Source organism: Argiope bruennichi, chromosome 7, assembly GCF_947563725.1.
Source record: "Argiope bruennichi chromosome 7, qqArgBrue1.1, whole genome shotgun sequence".
In the NCBI taxonomy this organism is placed as follows: Eukaryota; Metazoa; Arthropoda; class Arachnida; order Araneae; family Araneidae; genus Argiope; species Argiope bruennichi.
The window spans coordinates 24438213-24454783 of NC_079157.1; the positions used below are offsets into that span (position 1 = coordinate 24438213).

General features: G+C 31.4%; 1 protein-coding gene across 2 annotated transcripts in view; it reads right to left on the reverse strand.

The window, feature by feature from the left end:
• The window catches only part of LOC129975136 (IDLSRF-like peptide), a 225037-nt gene that overhangs the window by 13499 nt on the left and 194967 nt on the right, over positions 1-16571 (reverse strand). For both annotated transcript variants that reach the window (XM_056088088.1, XM_056088087.1), the window contains exon 3: positions 2360-2512. In XM_056088088.1, coding sequence (XP_055944063.1) covers positions 2360-2512 — 153 coding nt within the window. The remainder of the gene's footprint in view (positions 1-2359; positions 2513-16571) is intronic.

The window sequence follows — 16571 nt, forward strand, 5'->3', positions numbered from 1 at the left end:
AAATAATAATGGACAAAAAATAGCTTACTAAATCTATATCTATACTTATAATAAAGCTCAATGTGTGTGTGTGTGTGTGTTGGTGCTCTACAGGTCAGGTCATTTGACATAAAGCTACCAAATTTGGTACATGTATACCTTAGAGGTCGGGAATGTGCACCTGGGGTCCCTTTTTTTGAAATTTTAATTAGAATTTTAATTATTAATTAAAAACTAACTTTCCCGCCAAAAAAATCTTCCATTTTCCCCACCGCCAACTTTTTCGCCAAAAAAATCTTCCATTTTCCCCACCGCCAAATGAGTAAGGCTTTAGTTTTTTTTTTCTCCCAACAGTAATAAGGCTAGGGTTAACATTTTACGGCGGATTATTTCAAACGATTCTGTTTATTTTCTTAATGTTTTATGCATTTAAAATGAAACATTGTTAATTAATCCATGTTTCAGATTAATTCTGAAGTACTTTTGAATTAAAATAACACAGAATAAAGGAAATTAAAAATGTATAATCTGCATAGCGTTACCCCAACTGGCGTAGAAAAATTCACGCATTTGCGTTACCGTAAAAAGCGAAGAAAATTCACGCATGCGCACTGTGTTCTGATTGTTGGCATGGCAACCATTATCAACGGACGATTTAAATTACTTTTAGGTTAGTTGTATGCTTTTGTAAGTAAATTGTATTTATGTTAGTTATATATTTTTTGTATATGCTTATAGTTTTAAGTACATCGTTTTTTAAGTAGTTTTTTTAAACCTGTTTTCGACCGATTATTTTAAACGATTCATTTTATTTTCTTAGTGTTTGATGCATTTAAAATGAAACATTGTTAATGAATCGATCCGTTCATGATGAATCTGAGAAAATTTTGTTGACAAATCCTTGAGATATTACATAAATTAAGAAAGATATTCTTTAGTGCCCATAAAGTTTAAACGCTCAGTGACTCTATTATCAGTAATCATATTATTAAAAAAATGCTTTGTTTCAGTAAAAAAATATTATTATATTAATTGCAGATTAATCCTTTACACTTTAATTTAAAGCATAAATTCTACGAGAGGTAACAGAAAATTAGAGAGATACATATCACGTTATGACTGAAGGCCTTTATAATATTATGAGTGAATTATATGACTATCAAAATTTGAAGTTTTAAAATATTTTGCTGAAGAATCTATTAAAGTTGGAATTGCATAAAATATTTAATTATTAAAATTTTAACGAACATTAAGATTGGCGAACCGGCTGGTCGCCAAAGGCGGCTAGTATGAATAATAAGTCCAGATAGCTGTATGAATATTTAGACATTGTAATATCATATTATATGTATTGTAATATAATTATGTATATTAGACATTTTCTGCAGTAAATTTTTACTTTCTCATAAATGTAGTATAGAGAAATTATAGTAATTATTAAAAAATTCAAATTGGAGATTGTGACTAATCTCCATGCTTTAAACTCACCTGAGTTCGAAAAACTCATTTTTGGAAAATGTTCGTCTGTTTGTCTGCCTCTCCGTGACAAAGATAACTCAAAAACGATTTGAGCTAGACTTTTGAAATTTGGTAAATGGTCTTTACGCCGAATTTGCAAATATCTGTCAAATTTTGAGTAAAATTTGTTCAGAGGAAGTCCGCCTCTCCGGCTGTTCGAATATAAATTAACTCGACAACAACAAAACGATAAGAGCTAGATATATAAAATTCAATACACATGTTTAACATCTGTAATGTAGACACCAGCCAAATTTTGAGCCAAATTCAACTATGGATTAACTATCAGTCTATACTTTGAGAAGTATGTAAACACGATATTTCAAAAACGCATTGAATTAAATATATCAAATTTAGTATGAGAATTTGAGACTACAAATACAGTTACGTGCTAAAATTTTATTTCAATCAGTTGAGAAAACGTTTCTAAAACACAAATTTGATTTTCGTATACTAATAACTGCATGCCAAGGATTAATCGCCAAATATCTCGCCAAGCATCACACCATAGACTCAATAAAAATGCTAAATTTAAGCCAAAAGTTAATATTTCGTAACTATTGTACGCCAGTGCCATGGAAGGCGTTCTCTGGCATGACAAGTTTATTAGGGAGTATCCTAGAAAGTTTTGGAGCGATCACTCCCGCTGTATTTTTTTAACTCAAAGAAGATAAAATATAATCCTTTTTTCCTGAAAGTTTAGAAGCTACGAATTAGAATGGACAATATCCATACGATCAAGTATTCCGGTGCAAACAACGTAAATTACATCAGATTAGAATGCATAACACTTCGTAGTCAAATAATTATTCACATCATTGTGACTAGTGACTGCTAATGAGGGAAAAAGGAATAGACTTACCAGAGAGGGCCACGGCCACTTTGTTGACTCCTCCGAGGGGCGCGAGAGCGTCGCGAGCCTTGGCTCCAAATAGTTTTTCCAGGTAATTGGGCCCGTGGTTGGCCAGCAAAGCCTGCAAGAAGTTGGCCGTCTCCTCGACAGGGGGGCGCTTAGCTGCAAAATAGAAAACGTTTCAAGATGAGAAGCAATTCCTTTAATATTATAATTTATTTTATCGTCTGCTTTAATCAAAAATTCCGACACCAAATAAAAAATAAAAATAATGTTGAAAGAAAGTATTAGCAATAACCTCTAGCTAAAGTGAGAATTATATGAATCAGCATAAACATGAAATAACAAAAATTGCAGATTTCAGCTGATTGATTTTTGCTATAATCCTGCAGAAAAAAAATGTAAATAAAATGCGAAGATAAAGATCTTCTAACTAATTGTTTATACGTGCTTAGCTTTATTTATACATCGATTAATCAGTCAATTTATACATAAAGGAAATCTTTTGCAGTTGATAGACACCAAAACAGATGTTGGAGTTTTGTATTTGATAATGACGAAGGATTTATTTATTCTACTTAGAGTTACAGACAGCTGTAGACAATTATTGTTTGTTTTAATTATCATATTTGTTGTTTTCCATAGTAATTACTACATAACACCATTACTACGGAGCCAAAATTTAGTTCCATTAATGTTTAAGGGATTATTAAGTTCTGAAAATATTAAAATATTGTATTATCACCGGGAACTGCCCGTCATATTAAAATATTGCTCTATTATCTAGAGTATAAACATTTTCTTTTTGCAAATAAATTATTAGCAAATAAAATAAAATATTTTAAAATACACTTTTAGTAGTAGGAAAACACTAAAAATGCATTTTTAATAATTTAATGATAAAATATTTTCTTACTTTAAATATTTTCTATCTTTTTAGTCTTTAAAAAATGGATTTATAGAAATAGATATATAGAATCTATGTATCTTTTTAAAAATAGATATACATAATCTGTTTATGCTACATTATTATAAATACTGTAGATTCTAGCAAATTCCCTCCCTACCCAAATTCAGAATTTAAAAAAAAAAAAAAAAAAACGGGCAGACAGATCCCGTTGACGCATTAAGTTCAAAATTTAATACAATGTAGATTTCTGATTATAAAACGAAATATTGATCTAGTTCTTTCAATTTTTAAATTTGCGATTTTTACGAGACAATCTATGTTTGAAGAATCTAATTTGAAATTATATATATGATTACAATTTTGATATAAAGAAAGAATATATACTTAAAAAAAGCATTTAGGTTACTGCGTTTTTACATTATCACGAAAACATGAAACCACAACATCACCTTATAAACTAAAATACAGACAGATAGACAGTCAATCCGGAAATAGATTTTACAACCATTTTAATATACGTTTATGATTCTGATAATAAAAATGTATTCCATATCAATTCCATTTGTTTCATCGTGTTTTTGAGTTCATGTACACAGATTAACATGCGCATTGAACTATAGATTGTACTGCTACCTTGTAATTCAAACTATGTTCATAATTTCATCAAATATTTAATCGTGTGATTTTTCTTTCATTGTGAAAATCTAAAGAGGAAGAATTCTGCTTAATATCTGTGTATATTTACATGAAAAATACGAAAGTGAACTTAAAATACTGTGAAATTTACCTCATTTTTAATAGAACTGTGTGTCACGGGATTGGTTTCTATTAAGAAGGTTCTTAATGAACAGAATGAAGGTTCAAAATGAACAGAACGTATGTAAGATTATTAAAATAACAAAATTTTAATGTATTCTTATTTGAAGATATCATGGACGTTTATGTCTAAACGATTTAACTGATTGTAGTCACATTTGGCGACCAGCTTGTTTGCCCACATTATTGATTTTTAAGCTGTGAAATGATTAATATGGTATCCATTAAATTTTTAGTTATTTTATCACATGTTATGATTGAAAAATATCAGTTAAATGCAAGCTAAAAAGGGCATATACTGCGAAATAAAAACAGAAGGGAAAATAAATGTCGAATATTGGGAACATTTCCTTAAGAAATATTTCTGCACTGTTCGAAAGCACATACCCTGTGCTCCGTTTTTGCAAAAAAGAGAAGATTCTATACAAGAAAAATTCGGAAACAGTTTTCTTATTCTCTTCGATCCACTCACTAATTTTTATACAATTTCCGATAAGGAATTCCATATCACGGTTACGAATATTTCTTAAAAAAATAAAAATTATTTTCTTCAGAAATTACTAATTTCACGAGAAACTCGCTGGGTTTTTGCGTGATTGTTAAAACAAATTTGCTCTTCTTTTCCTCGAAATCTACTCATCGCTCACACTCCACGAGAACGTCTTCTTCTCTTCACTGCCAAGCAAACAATAAATCTTTTCTAATAACTTTCAAGACAATGGGAATGTGCTGCCATCTGGGGCTAGGAAGGGGGACTAATCCCGACAGAAGTGATAATCCTATTACGGAAGCCAAAGCGTACAACTGAATGTTTTAGTGGATGGACTTGAATTCCATCCTGATATTTAAAGACATTGAAATTATTAAATAAGGAATAACAAATTGAATATTATCTACTCTAATTTAAAAACAGAACGTAGATGGAATTGGAATCATGAAAAAAGTTAATTTTTTGAGTCTTAAGGTAATACGAAAACCAATTTTGTAAGATTATTGTTTAGGAAGATATGAATAACGATTGCCAATTAAGCGATGGTTAAGCCTATTTGTGAGCTTGATTAAACTTTATGTTTGAAACCTGTTTCTTGATTTCTTTTAAATCTTCTTTCCTTCGACTTAATGGGTATTTTGGTGATACGTCGAAATCTCTCCAGAACACATCTAACAATATTTTGGAGTTCCATTAATTAGCTAAGCGAAGCTTTGGATTCAATTCAACTGTTGTTGTTGTTACTTATGGCACTTGCCATTGGCAAGACCGCTGACAAAGTCAGAGATTTTAAGCCGAGTTTGCACAGTAGCTTCTGAGGTTAAAGGCCCCTGAACACCCGAGGGCAGAAGTCTGACTTCTAGCTCATCTGAAGATGACACTCACATACTCGCTTGCACAACCCCTTTTTACAAGGGGAGGGGTCTCTTCCGCACATCTTACAGATAGAACACAGGGTAAAGAACAACCATTCGAACCCAAGACCCCCAGATTACGGGGAAGACCCGCTATCCCTAGGCCAGGACGCCGGCCCAATGCAGCTGTAGAAAATGTTTAAAGGGACAGTCTAAAATTTGTACGATGATGTGCTTACATTTGACAATTGCCATTCGACAATAAGTAATAAGAGCAATTTCTGTGCCACGCACATTAGTGTTTTTTATATATAGATTAAATTTAACTGATATTCACAGTGAATAATCTCGTCGCCAAAGAAGGCTAGTAGATATTAAGAAAAATATTAAAAGAGCTATTGTTGTGCATTTATTTTGAGCATTCATTTATAACATTTTATATAAAAAATTCTGCTAAAAAATGTAGTATATCATTAATAATACATTGAAAGTAGTTTGAGAACTTCTTATTCTAAAAGATTGATAGCAACTACACTACAATAACTGAATGCAAAGAGTAAAGAAAAGAAAAAAAAAGTATTTGAAAAGAATTCCACCTTGAGTCTAACGGGGATTCACAAGCACCTCTTCATCCTCTGGAATCGTTCGTAGGGCATTATGCAAATGGCGGAAATCCTGCCCGGCGCACGAGTTTTAACGAGTTGGGGAGGATTTCCAGGCCGAAACGGTTAATCACCGGGGCCTGGCTTTGCGCCGACGGAGGCCCCGCACGAAAGGATTTCGGCCTCGCAATTAACCGAGAAGTATTCTTTTCTCGACTCAATTAGAAATGGGTAATGAAGTGAAGGCACTGCTTCCGGGAAATATTTAAGCGACTTGTTATTGTGACCTTAGATGCGTGCGAGTTAACCCATTCAAAACCGATATGTGTGAGTAATGAACTTCCTTTCCAAAGACACATTATGAGTGCGAAGATTCTAAATTTGAATTATGAGTCAACAGTTCGCTGCCTTCGACGACTAACTGTTCCAGCGCACTATATAAATGACATTAATTTAACAATATTAACCGACTTAAATGAATTATATTATTTGATGAGCTAGCTATATCAGTCACCGCTTGAAGTGGTCACAGATGTAATCATCAATTTGTTGTACCGATAAAATTGTGATGGAGGGATCATCCATATATAAATATATAGAAAAGCCAACGGTTCTAGTGATCAACAAATCGTTTGTAGTATTTAATTTCAATGTCCAGGAGGTTCGATATGGAAATTTTACTAGGACCAATCAAGAAGATGTTCCTGATTCATAAAAAGGTCAGCAGATCTTTCCGAAGAAGATTATGAGATAAGGTTCAACGTTGACGTAAACTGGGAGCCAACTGAAAAAAAAAAATCCCCACAGAATTTGTCAAACATAGATGAATTGAAAAGATGAACAGTGTGCAGCATGATGTGCAGCATGATGATGATGATGATGTTGACAAGTAGAGAAACCACAATCAGCTGGTGAACATTCTCTTCCCCTTCGACCCTAAGAAAAGCAGTACAATACCATGCTGAAGTCTTTGCTGAACATCATTCGTAAAAACGTTTAATAATACAATAGTCTCGATAGCTTTTAAAGAAAATATAAATAAAATTACGGTGTAATATAATGTATAAATATTTTTCAGTCATGTACATTGTATTGAATTTTCTGTTTCTAACAATAGGAATGAAATATAATAATGATATTGTGTGATTTGTTTTTTGCTGTTATCACTACTGATCATTCGGGTGTAGTGATCACTTTGACCCGAAGAGATTACTACAAGCAGCGCTCAAATTATACAAGCTTAGCTCAGAAAGATTAACGTTCCGTTTTGGAGCAATTCATCCAAAATAGTTAGGACAATTTTGAATCCGAATCTCATGATTTAAAACTATATCTATGCCAAAACCATTATTTTAAGTTATAATAGAAAAACGAACATTGAATATTCTGAAGGTTAATATGCATGCAAAGTGGTGAAATGAATTGACGAAATCGATCCACTTGTTGAGGTTGGGTTGTGCCAAAATGTATTGTGGGGAATTTTTAAGAAAATGGGGGGCGAGAAGAGACAGGTGACCATCGATGATGCATCCAGTTGTTATGACCTCTCAAATAAAATGACGAAATAGTTTCAGTAATTGATGAGGGGGAAGTCTGTTGTGTTCCCTCCACAACAGAGAATGTATAGCGAAGAAGTGTTTTTGAATTCTCTCTTAAAGATAGGGAATTTGAGGGTCAGATGCCCATTGATGACGTATCTAACGATCATTAGATATCATCTGTATAAATAATAAGGATGTTGTGGAAGGAAGATCTGTATAAATAATAAGGATGTTGTGGAAGGAAGATCTGTATTAATAATAAGGATGTTGTGGAAGGAAGATCTGTATTAATAATAAGGATGTTGTAAAAGGAAGATCTGTATTAATAATAAGGATGTTGTGGAAGGAAGATCTGTATTAATAATAAGGACGTTGTGGAAGGAAGATCTGTATTAATAATAAGGACGTTGTGGAAGGAAGATCTGTATTAATAATAAGGATGTTGTGGAAGGAAGATCTGTATTAATAATAAGGACGTTGTGGAAGGAAGATCTGTATTAATAATAAGGACGTTGTGGAAGGAAGATCTGTATTAATAATAAGGACGTTGTGGAAGGAAGATCTGTATTAATAATAAGGATGATTGTGTGTGTATGCATATGCATAGGCGCTTTACAGTCCAGACTATTTGACCAGCGGCTATTAAATTTGCGATATATATTGGTGAGTGGGAAAATCCACCTCAGCGAAAGTGTTTTGAAATTATAATTAATTAAAAATTAAGCTGAGTTTTTGGCGTTTTTCTGTGATTATTCAAGAAAATATTACTGCACAAAAATAAATATAATTCCTTTTCAAAATTAAAAAAATATTTTTTTTAATGATAGCAATCAAATAATCGTGCAAATTTTTTTTCTAAATGTTAGCAATTTTTTAAAAATATTTATTTTGTCTAATTTCTAACAATAGATAACATTGTTTCCCCGAAATTCACACTTTTTTCATTTTTTCATGAAATATTTAATCGCATGATTTTCTTCTAATGCTGAAAACTGAGAATCAGGAATTCTGTTTAATGTCTGGGTTGTTTATAAGACCAATGAAAAAGATTACAATTACAAAACCTTGGAAGAATTAAGAAGAATTCAATTGGAAAAGTTCATGCACACAATAAACAGAATTTGAGTAGGACACGGGTTTAATATGTGTAAATCTAGCGAAATGGTGGGCATGAGATTACATTTAAGCGATTTATTTGAAATTAAATACAACTCACAAATATTTCCAACGAACTAGCTGGCCCCCAAAGTTGACGAGTATGAAATAAAAATTTGCAAAATAGGACCAATGGTCAGTGTCAGGGAACTAATTGTTTGGTTTTATAATTTATTTTAAATATATAGATTTGAAAGAGGTATTGAAAGTAAAATTATGTTAAACATGATTAATTACATATATGTCAAAAAAAATAAATTTTGCTCTCTTCTCAAGCTTGCCTTTAAAATGAACAATATTTACATAAGATTATGGAGAGAGAAACTGGCTGGAGTGTTTTCTCTTTTGATTTCTCATGCATCCGAACAATCTAGCGTTTTTTGTCTATCATAATAAAGAGAAGAAAACTGATTTTGGGTTTTAGATGTCTTTTTTTGCTCACTGAGTAGATTCATAATTTGATAATATATCTGTAATTTGGTGACGAATTTATATTCTATATTTATATATTATACAGATTCATATATTATAGTATTCTCTTTTTTTTAAATCACACATTCATATATTTGCAAATATACAAATCGAATAATGGAATATCTTTTGAAGGCATGAGTTTTAAAAAATTGATACAAATTTAATATTCGAACGATAAATTTATATGTTTAATTTCATCTATGTAGTTACTTGAGTTCCTGGGCGTATTTACATGGGCACAATTGACAAACAGATAAACGGAAACGGATTCGTTCTAAATTTGATTCAAATATTGAAATTTAGTAAAAAAAAAGCTACATACCAAATTTCATACATTTAGCTACTAATACAGTCTAGCACCGTTTTTTCTATTCTCCGCTAATACTCCTCTGCATACTCTGAACATATAATTGAGATGGCAGCGAAATCACAGTGGACGCGTTTTTGTGGTTTTTAATATAATGAAGGTAACTAAGTTTGGATTCCGGGTCTTGTCTTTTCTTTCTATTGATTAAATCAAAAATTTGATCCATATAGAAAATTTTTATCGCAGGACAGAATACCATATTTTACTTATCAAAGTCGTTGCTAAGACAATGTACAATTGAATGTTAAGTGATACCGACATTTAAATTTTATACGAATATGACGTCATGTAATTCCACAACTTTTGGAAGATTCATATACAAAACAAATGTAAGGTTATCAATATATCCTGACTTAAACGTCTATCACAATTTAAAGGCAAAAAATAATTTCAGATAACCGTAAATAGCAATTAATATCTAAGAGATTGGACCCAAATTTAGTTGAATCAATATATCTGGTGAACAAAGCTGGTCGCCAAAGACTGCTAGTTTGCAATATGAAAACACAATGAAATTTCGAAACTTCAATCGTAGATACAAAGTTAGAATTACTGTTACAAAGTTAGAAGACTTCTGAAGAGAATAATACCACACACACACACACACACACACACACACACATATATATATATAAACTGAAAATATCCCCAGTATAATGCATTTCATAACAAAGTTCAAATTTTAGCTTATATTTTTTAGAAAGAGAAACTCAAAATTTTTATCTGAAAAATGAGAACCAGTTAAACAAAATGTTACCAGACAAGCTTAGAATAAAAAATGTTTGAATACCCATGGATAAAAAGAAAGAATGAAAAGGGGAAAAAAACTAGAAGGAAGAGACAGAAAAAAAGACAACTAATTTCTTTTGTTTTACTAGTGATAATAATCCAGGGTTTAGTGTTAGTTTGATCGATTGATTTATTAGATTTATGTCCCTTTTAAGCCGTTGCCGGAATAGTTAGGATCTTGGTCAGGAGAATGTTAAGCCTATCACTAACTAAACGAAAAGAAGATTTATTTTTTTAATGCGAATCTTATTTTTCTAATTTTTAGGGTCGTTTCTTATGTTATAGCTCGGCTTTAACCAATCCTTCATTTATTATTTTTTATTTTCTCGAGAATGAAGTATACAAAGTGGAATTATTGTAATTGCCGACATTACCGCAATTTGGTGGTTATTTGCTGGGATACGATTAATGCACAAGTACTAGAGAACCGAATATTTATTTTAGACGCCTTTTTTTCCGAAAAATTGAAATTAAAATATAACACAGATAACACAGAACTACAATTATAGTACAATATTACTTAAAAAATTATTTAATTGATTTAAATCTACGCTTTAGAGATTATATTTACATACATGGAAAAGAATAGACCAATATACGGCCACTTCTTAACGAATTTCATTCCAAATTTGACACAGGTAAACTCTTTAGACGCCAAATTTGTATAATAGTTTTGATCTATAAAACTTTTTACTTCCTCATATGCGAGGTACACAAAGAGAAATTTTTGTAATCGTCTAAAATTTGAACTCTATATTTTGATGTTTCAAATCTAATTCTTAAAGGAAAAAAAAAAAAAAAAAAAAAAAAACAGTTTTTGGAATTATGTCTTTATGTCTGTTAACACGATGATTTGAAAGCACTTTGAGCTAGATGATGAAATTTAATATAGGGACTGTACACCGAATTTGTTAATATATATCAAATTTTGAAACAAATCCATTTAAGAAGACCTGTATGTCAAACCTCCATGTTGTCATGTGATCTGATAACTCAAACTCAGCAGATGAAATTTGGTTCCTAGTGATAGTATTAAAACTGCAGATATCAATTAAATTTTAAGAGAAATCGGTTCACAAGAAAGCTAATTGTCTATTAGTTTGCATGTGGTGCAATAGCCCCAAAACGGAAAAAAGCTAGAGAGATTAAATTTAGCATATTGTTTTATACTCATAGCTGCTAAATGCATCACATTTTGAATCAAATCTATAAAAGGGTTAACTATCATTTTTTTTTCGTGGATATGTGAAAATCATAATTGAAAAATGTAATACTGTATATAAATGATTTTTTTGTCTTTATATCTCCGAAATTTTAGTTTTGAATAAAATATTGTTCCCTAATGGAAAAAAATAATTGATTACACGGTTGCCTCATCGTATTACGAAGCCCTAATCTTGCATAAATGTTGTTCGCAATGCTAGAAAATAATTGATTACATCACTGTATTACGATGCATCACTGTATTACGAAGCACGATTAATTTTACAAAATGTTGTTTCCAAATGGGAGAAAATAACCGATAACACGTTGCATCACTATATTACGAAACACGATTAATTTTACAAAATGTTATTTCCAAATGGGAGAAAATAACCGATTACACGGTTGCATCACTGTATTACGAAGCACCGTTACTTTTACAAAAAATGTTGTTTCCAAATGGGAGAAAATAACCGATTACACTGTTGCTTCACTGTATTGCGAAGCACCGTTACTTTTACAAAAAATGTTGTTTCCAAATGGGAGAAAATAACCGATTACACTGTTGCTTCACTGTATTACGCAGCACCATTACTTTTACAAAAAATGTTGTTCCCTAATGGGAGAAAATAACTGATTACACGGTTGCTTCACTGTATTACGAAGCACCATTAGTTTTACAAAAAATGTTGTTCCATAATAGGAGAAAATAACTGATTACACGGTTGCGTCACTGTATTACGAAGCATCATTAGTTTTGCAAAAAAATGTTGTTCCCTAATGGGAGAAAATAACTAATTACACAGTTGCCTCACTGAATTACGAAGCATCATTAGTTTTGCCAAAAAACTGTTGTTCCCTAATGGGAGAAAATAACTGATTACACAGTTGGCTCACTACATTATAAAGCACTAAACTTATATAAAATGTCCTTTAATGAGAGAAAATAACCGATTATACGGTTGACTTTGACATTACGAAACATCATTAGTTTTGCAAAATTGTTTGTTACCTAACGGGAGAAAATAACAGATTACACGGTTGCCTCACTACATTACGAAACACCACTAGTCTTACATAAAATTTTGTTACCTAATGGGAGAAAATAATTGATTACACGGTTGACTCGCTACATTACGAGGCATCATTAGTTTTCAAAACCTGTTGTTCGCTAATAGGAGAAAATAACTGATTACACGATTGCTTCACTGAATTACGAAGCACTAGTCTTGCGCAAAATGTTTTTCCCTAATGGGATAAAATAACTAATTATATAATTGCCTCATTACATTATGAAGCACTAGTCTTGTATAAAATGTTCTTTAATGGGAGAAAATAACCGATTATACGGTTGGTTTTGACATTACGAAACGCCATTAGTTTTGCAAAAAATGTTGTTACCTAACGGGATAAAATAACCGATTAAACGGTTGCCTCACTACATTATGAAACACCACTAGTCTTACATAAAATTTTGTTACCTAATTGGAGAAAATAATTGATTACATGGTTGACTCACTACATTACGATGCACCATTAATTTTGCAAAAATTGTTGTTCCCTAATGGAAGAAAATAACCTATTATACGGTTGTTTCACTATAGTACAAATCACTAGTCTTCACTCAAAAATCACTTTTATCTCATTTTAAAATAAAAGAAAACGTCAGTGATATGAATTTTATTTCTATATCTTTCCTCTCTATTTTTAAAAAAAATCCAATAAATGTTTTTTATTATAGTAATTTATAACATAACTTTTCATTGTTTTTAGCTACTGGATTCATATTCATCTACTTTGTTGCAATACTAAAAGCATAAAATGTTTTTCATTTAGTATTTTAGTTTGTGTGCACATTATCGCTACTATATAATACAGAGTGTATTTTTAAAATAAAATGAAAGTAAAGGAATCGAGTCTAAAACGCTGTCGTATTACTATTGAAGTCTCGAATTAAAGCATAAATCTCTTTTAAATTTTGTATTTTTTACAATACCGACATTTTGATACTGCTATTTTATTGAATTACATTCAGATAAATTTTAATCTGGTGTAAATTTAAATATTGTTTATATTTTAATTAAATCAAAAATTCCATTTTTACATTCCTCCCCAACCCCCGAACGATATTATTCATCTCTCTTCTCATCTTCCCAGTTCTATAAAGATATTAGATCATAAAGGATACGGGCTACAGATCAGCATAATGCAATTATGCGCTTTCTAGTTTTCTTTGTTTAAAGTTCTGATGCGAAGAGCGAAATGCATTTGTGTGGGATGAGCGAAAAAAGGATTCAATCTACTTTTTCCATCGCCAGTAATATTCTTTAACTGAGTTAAAAATTTAAATAACTTTTTGAGAGGGTTTTGAGAAAAGTAAGAGAATTGCAGATTGAATAATTCATCACTCCGACCTAGATAGGGGTTACGTATCATCATATCCCTCTCCCACGCATTGTGAAAGTGTCTTTCCCCTGGATTATAATGAACTTTTCTCATAAATATACGTTAAAAATGAGTTTTATGATTAATAAAAGTTTGGTGGGATTAAAAATTTTGGGGGGTGGATGGGGTGTAATAGAAGAATTTAAAGGAGATTCCAACCTCTAATTCGACACATGATAACATGAGAGATTTTATCGAATCTCCACCTTTTAGACCACCCTAAGTTCGAAAAATACATTTTTGGATGCTGTTCCTATATCTGTATGTGACAAAGATAACTCTAAAACACTTGGAGCTAGATAGATGAAATTTGGTATACAGCCTCTACACCGAATTTAAAGACTTCTATCACATTTTGAACAAACTCCATTGAGAGGAAGTCTGTCTGGCTGTTCGAATATAAGTTAACATGATAACTACAAAACGAAGAGAGCTAGATGGATAAAATTCGGTAGAGAGAATTTATATTTACAGAGTAGACACCTATTAAATTTTGTGTTAAATACAACAAGAGGTTGACCTTGTGTTTGTGCACTTTACTGCAAGTGTGCTTTTGTGTCAAATTTTTATTTCAATCGGCTGAGAAAAACATGTCTAAAACACAAATTCGATTTTTGAATATTATTAAGGCATGTCAAGGATTAATCGCCAAATAATTCGCCACGGATAACACGATAGATTCAACAAAAATGCTGAATTCACGACAAAAGTTAATATTTCATAACTATTGTACGCCTGTGCCATGAAAGACATTCTCTGGAATAAGATACTTTATTAAAAAGTATGCGAACAAGTGTTAAGGAAACCATTCCCGTTGGTTATATTTAGGTATAATAGGTGAGTTCGAACCCTGGCGGCCGAAGACTCTCCATGTGTGTGGTGACTGACGCATGTATAAATCTTTCGTGGTCGCAAAGTTCTCCATGTTGAGAGTAATACCACTGGGGGTACTGGTTCAGGAGTGATCGTTTTCTGATTCAGGTCTAAATTACGATCTGTGGATGTGTGAATGAAATGTATGAATGAAGTCCACCCCGTAAAATGGATTGTGACGCTTGAAGTAGTTAAGTCGTTCTCTTGACCCTAATTGACGCTATTGAAGAAACAAGAGACACTTACTCGGCTTAAATCACTGAGAGATAACTGTCAGGGGGATTGTAAAGTGCCAACAACAGGTATAATAGATCATGATTATAACAATATATGGAAGATATACAAATATATTATTGACTTAACGGCTCAAAATTTTATTATAGATCTATAATTTAGTGAAAAAACCATGTATATAAATTTCGGTTAATGTTTTTTCAGTTTTTGCGTTCAGCTATAGATGAACATATAAATAATCTAAACCATAGACTACCTTTTAACGTATTTAGTTATGGATTTAATCCTGAAATCAGATGCATTTTACTAATCTTTTTGGAAAAAATTATGTATTAAACTTCTAATTTATTGGGGTTTTGAGTTCTCAAGTTCATAAAGCACGAATGGGCAGCCAACACTTTAAAAAATTTGAGTCACAATATGTTGCAGATCTACAATTCTAGTGATAAAACCGTGTACCAAATTTCATTTATCTGATTTGTTGCGTTTGAGTATTCATTTTACATTCCATGCATCTTGCAAATGTATGGAAAGGTAAACAATTTGTCAGTAGATTGATTTTTATCTATAGTTAGAAAGAAATTTACAGTTTTGGAGTCAGAACATTATTAAATTTCTGCCATTTAACTTAGTGCGGTTTGAATTATCGTAATACCGATAAACATAAATTCAAAAATATCCTTTTTTTTAATTCAGAGAATTCAGTCATGGTATACATTAAAATATCCAAAAAAAAAAAAAAAATGGATTCAATATTTTACAATATTTTCTCTATGTTTACTTTATGTGTATGTACTTGAAGAAAACTGTACCTTCTTTGAAAAATTTAAAAATTCCTAAAAGACATTTGAAACTCATTTAGGTTTGGTTTATAACAGCTAAAATCGTATAATTTAAAAATGATAATCTCTATCTTTATCTCTATCTCTATCTCTATCTCTCTATCTCTATCTCTGTCTCTATCTTTATCTCTATCTCTGTCTCTATCTCTATCTCTATCTTTATCTCTATCTCTATCCTTATCTCTATCTCTATCTTTATCTCTATCTCTATCCTTATCTCTATCTCTATCTTTATCTCTATCTCTATCTCTATCTTTATCTCTATCTCTATCCTTATCTCTCTCTTTATCTCTATCTCTATCTCTATCTCTATCCTGATCTCTATCTTTATCTTTATCTCTATCTCTATCTCTATCTCTATCTCTATCTCTATCTCTGTCTCTATCTCTATCTCTATCTCTATCTTTATCTCTATCTCTATCTCTGTCTCTATCTCTATCCTTATCTCTATCTCTATCTCTGTCTCTATCTCTCTATCTTTATCTTTATCTTTATCTTTATCTTTATCTCTATCTCTATCTCTGTCTCTATCTCTATCTCTATCTCTATCTCTATCTCTATCTCTATCTCTATCTCTGTCTCTATTCTCTATCTTTATCCTGATCTCTATCTCTATCATATTGAAC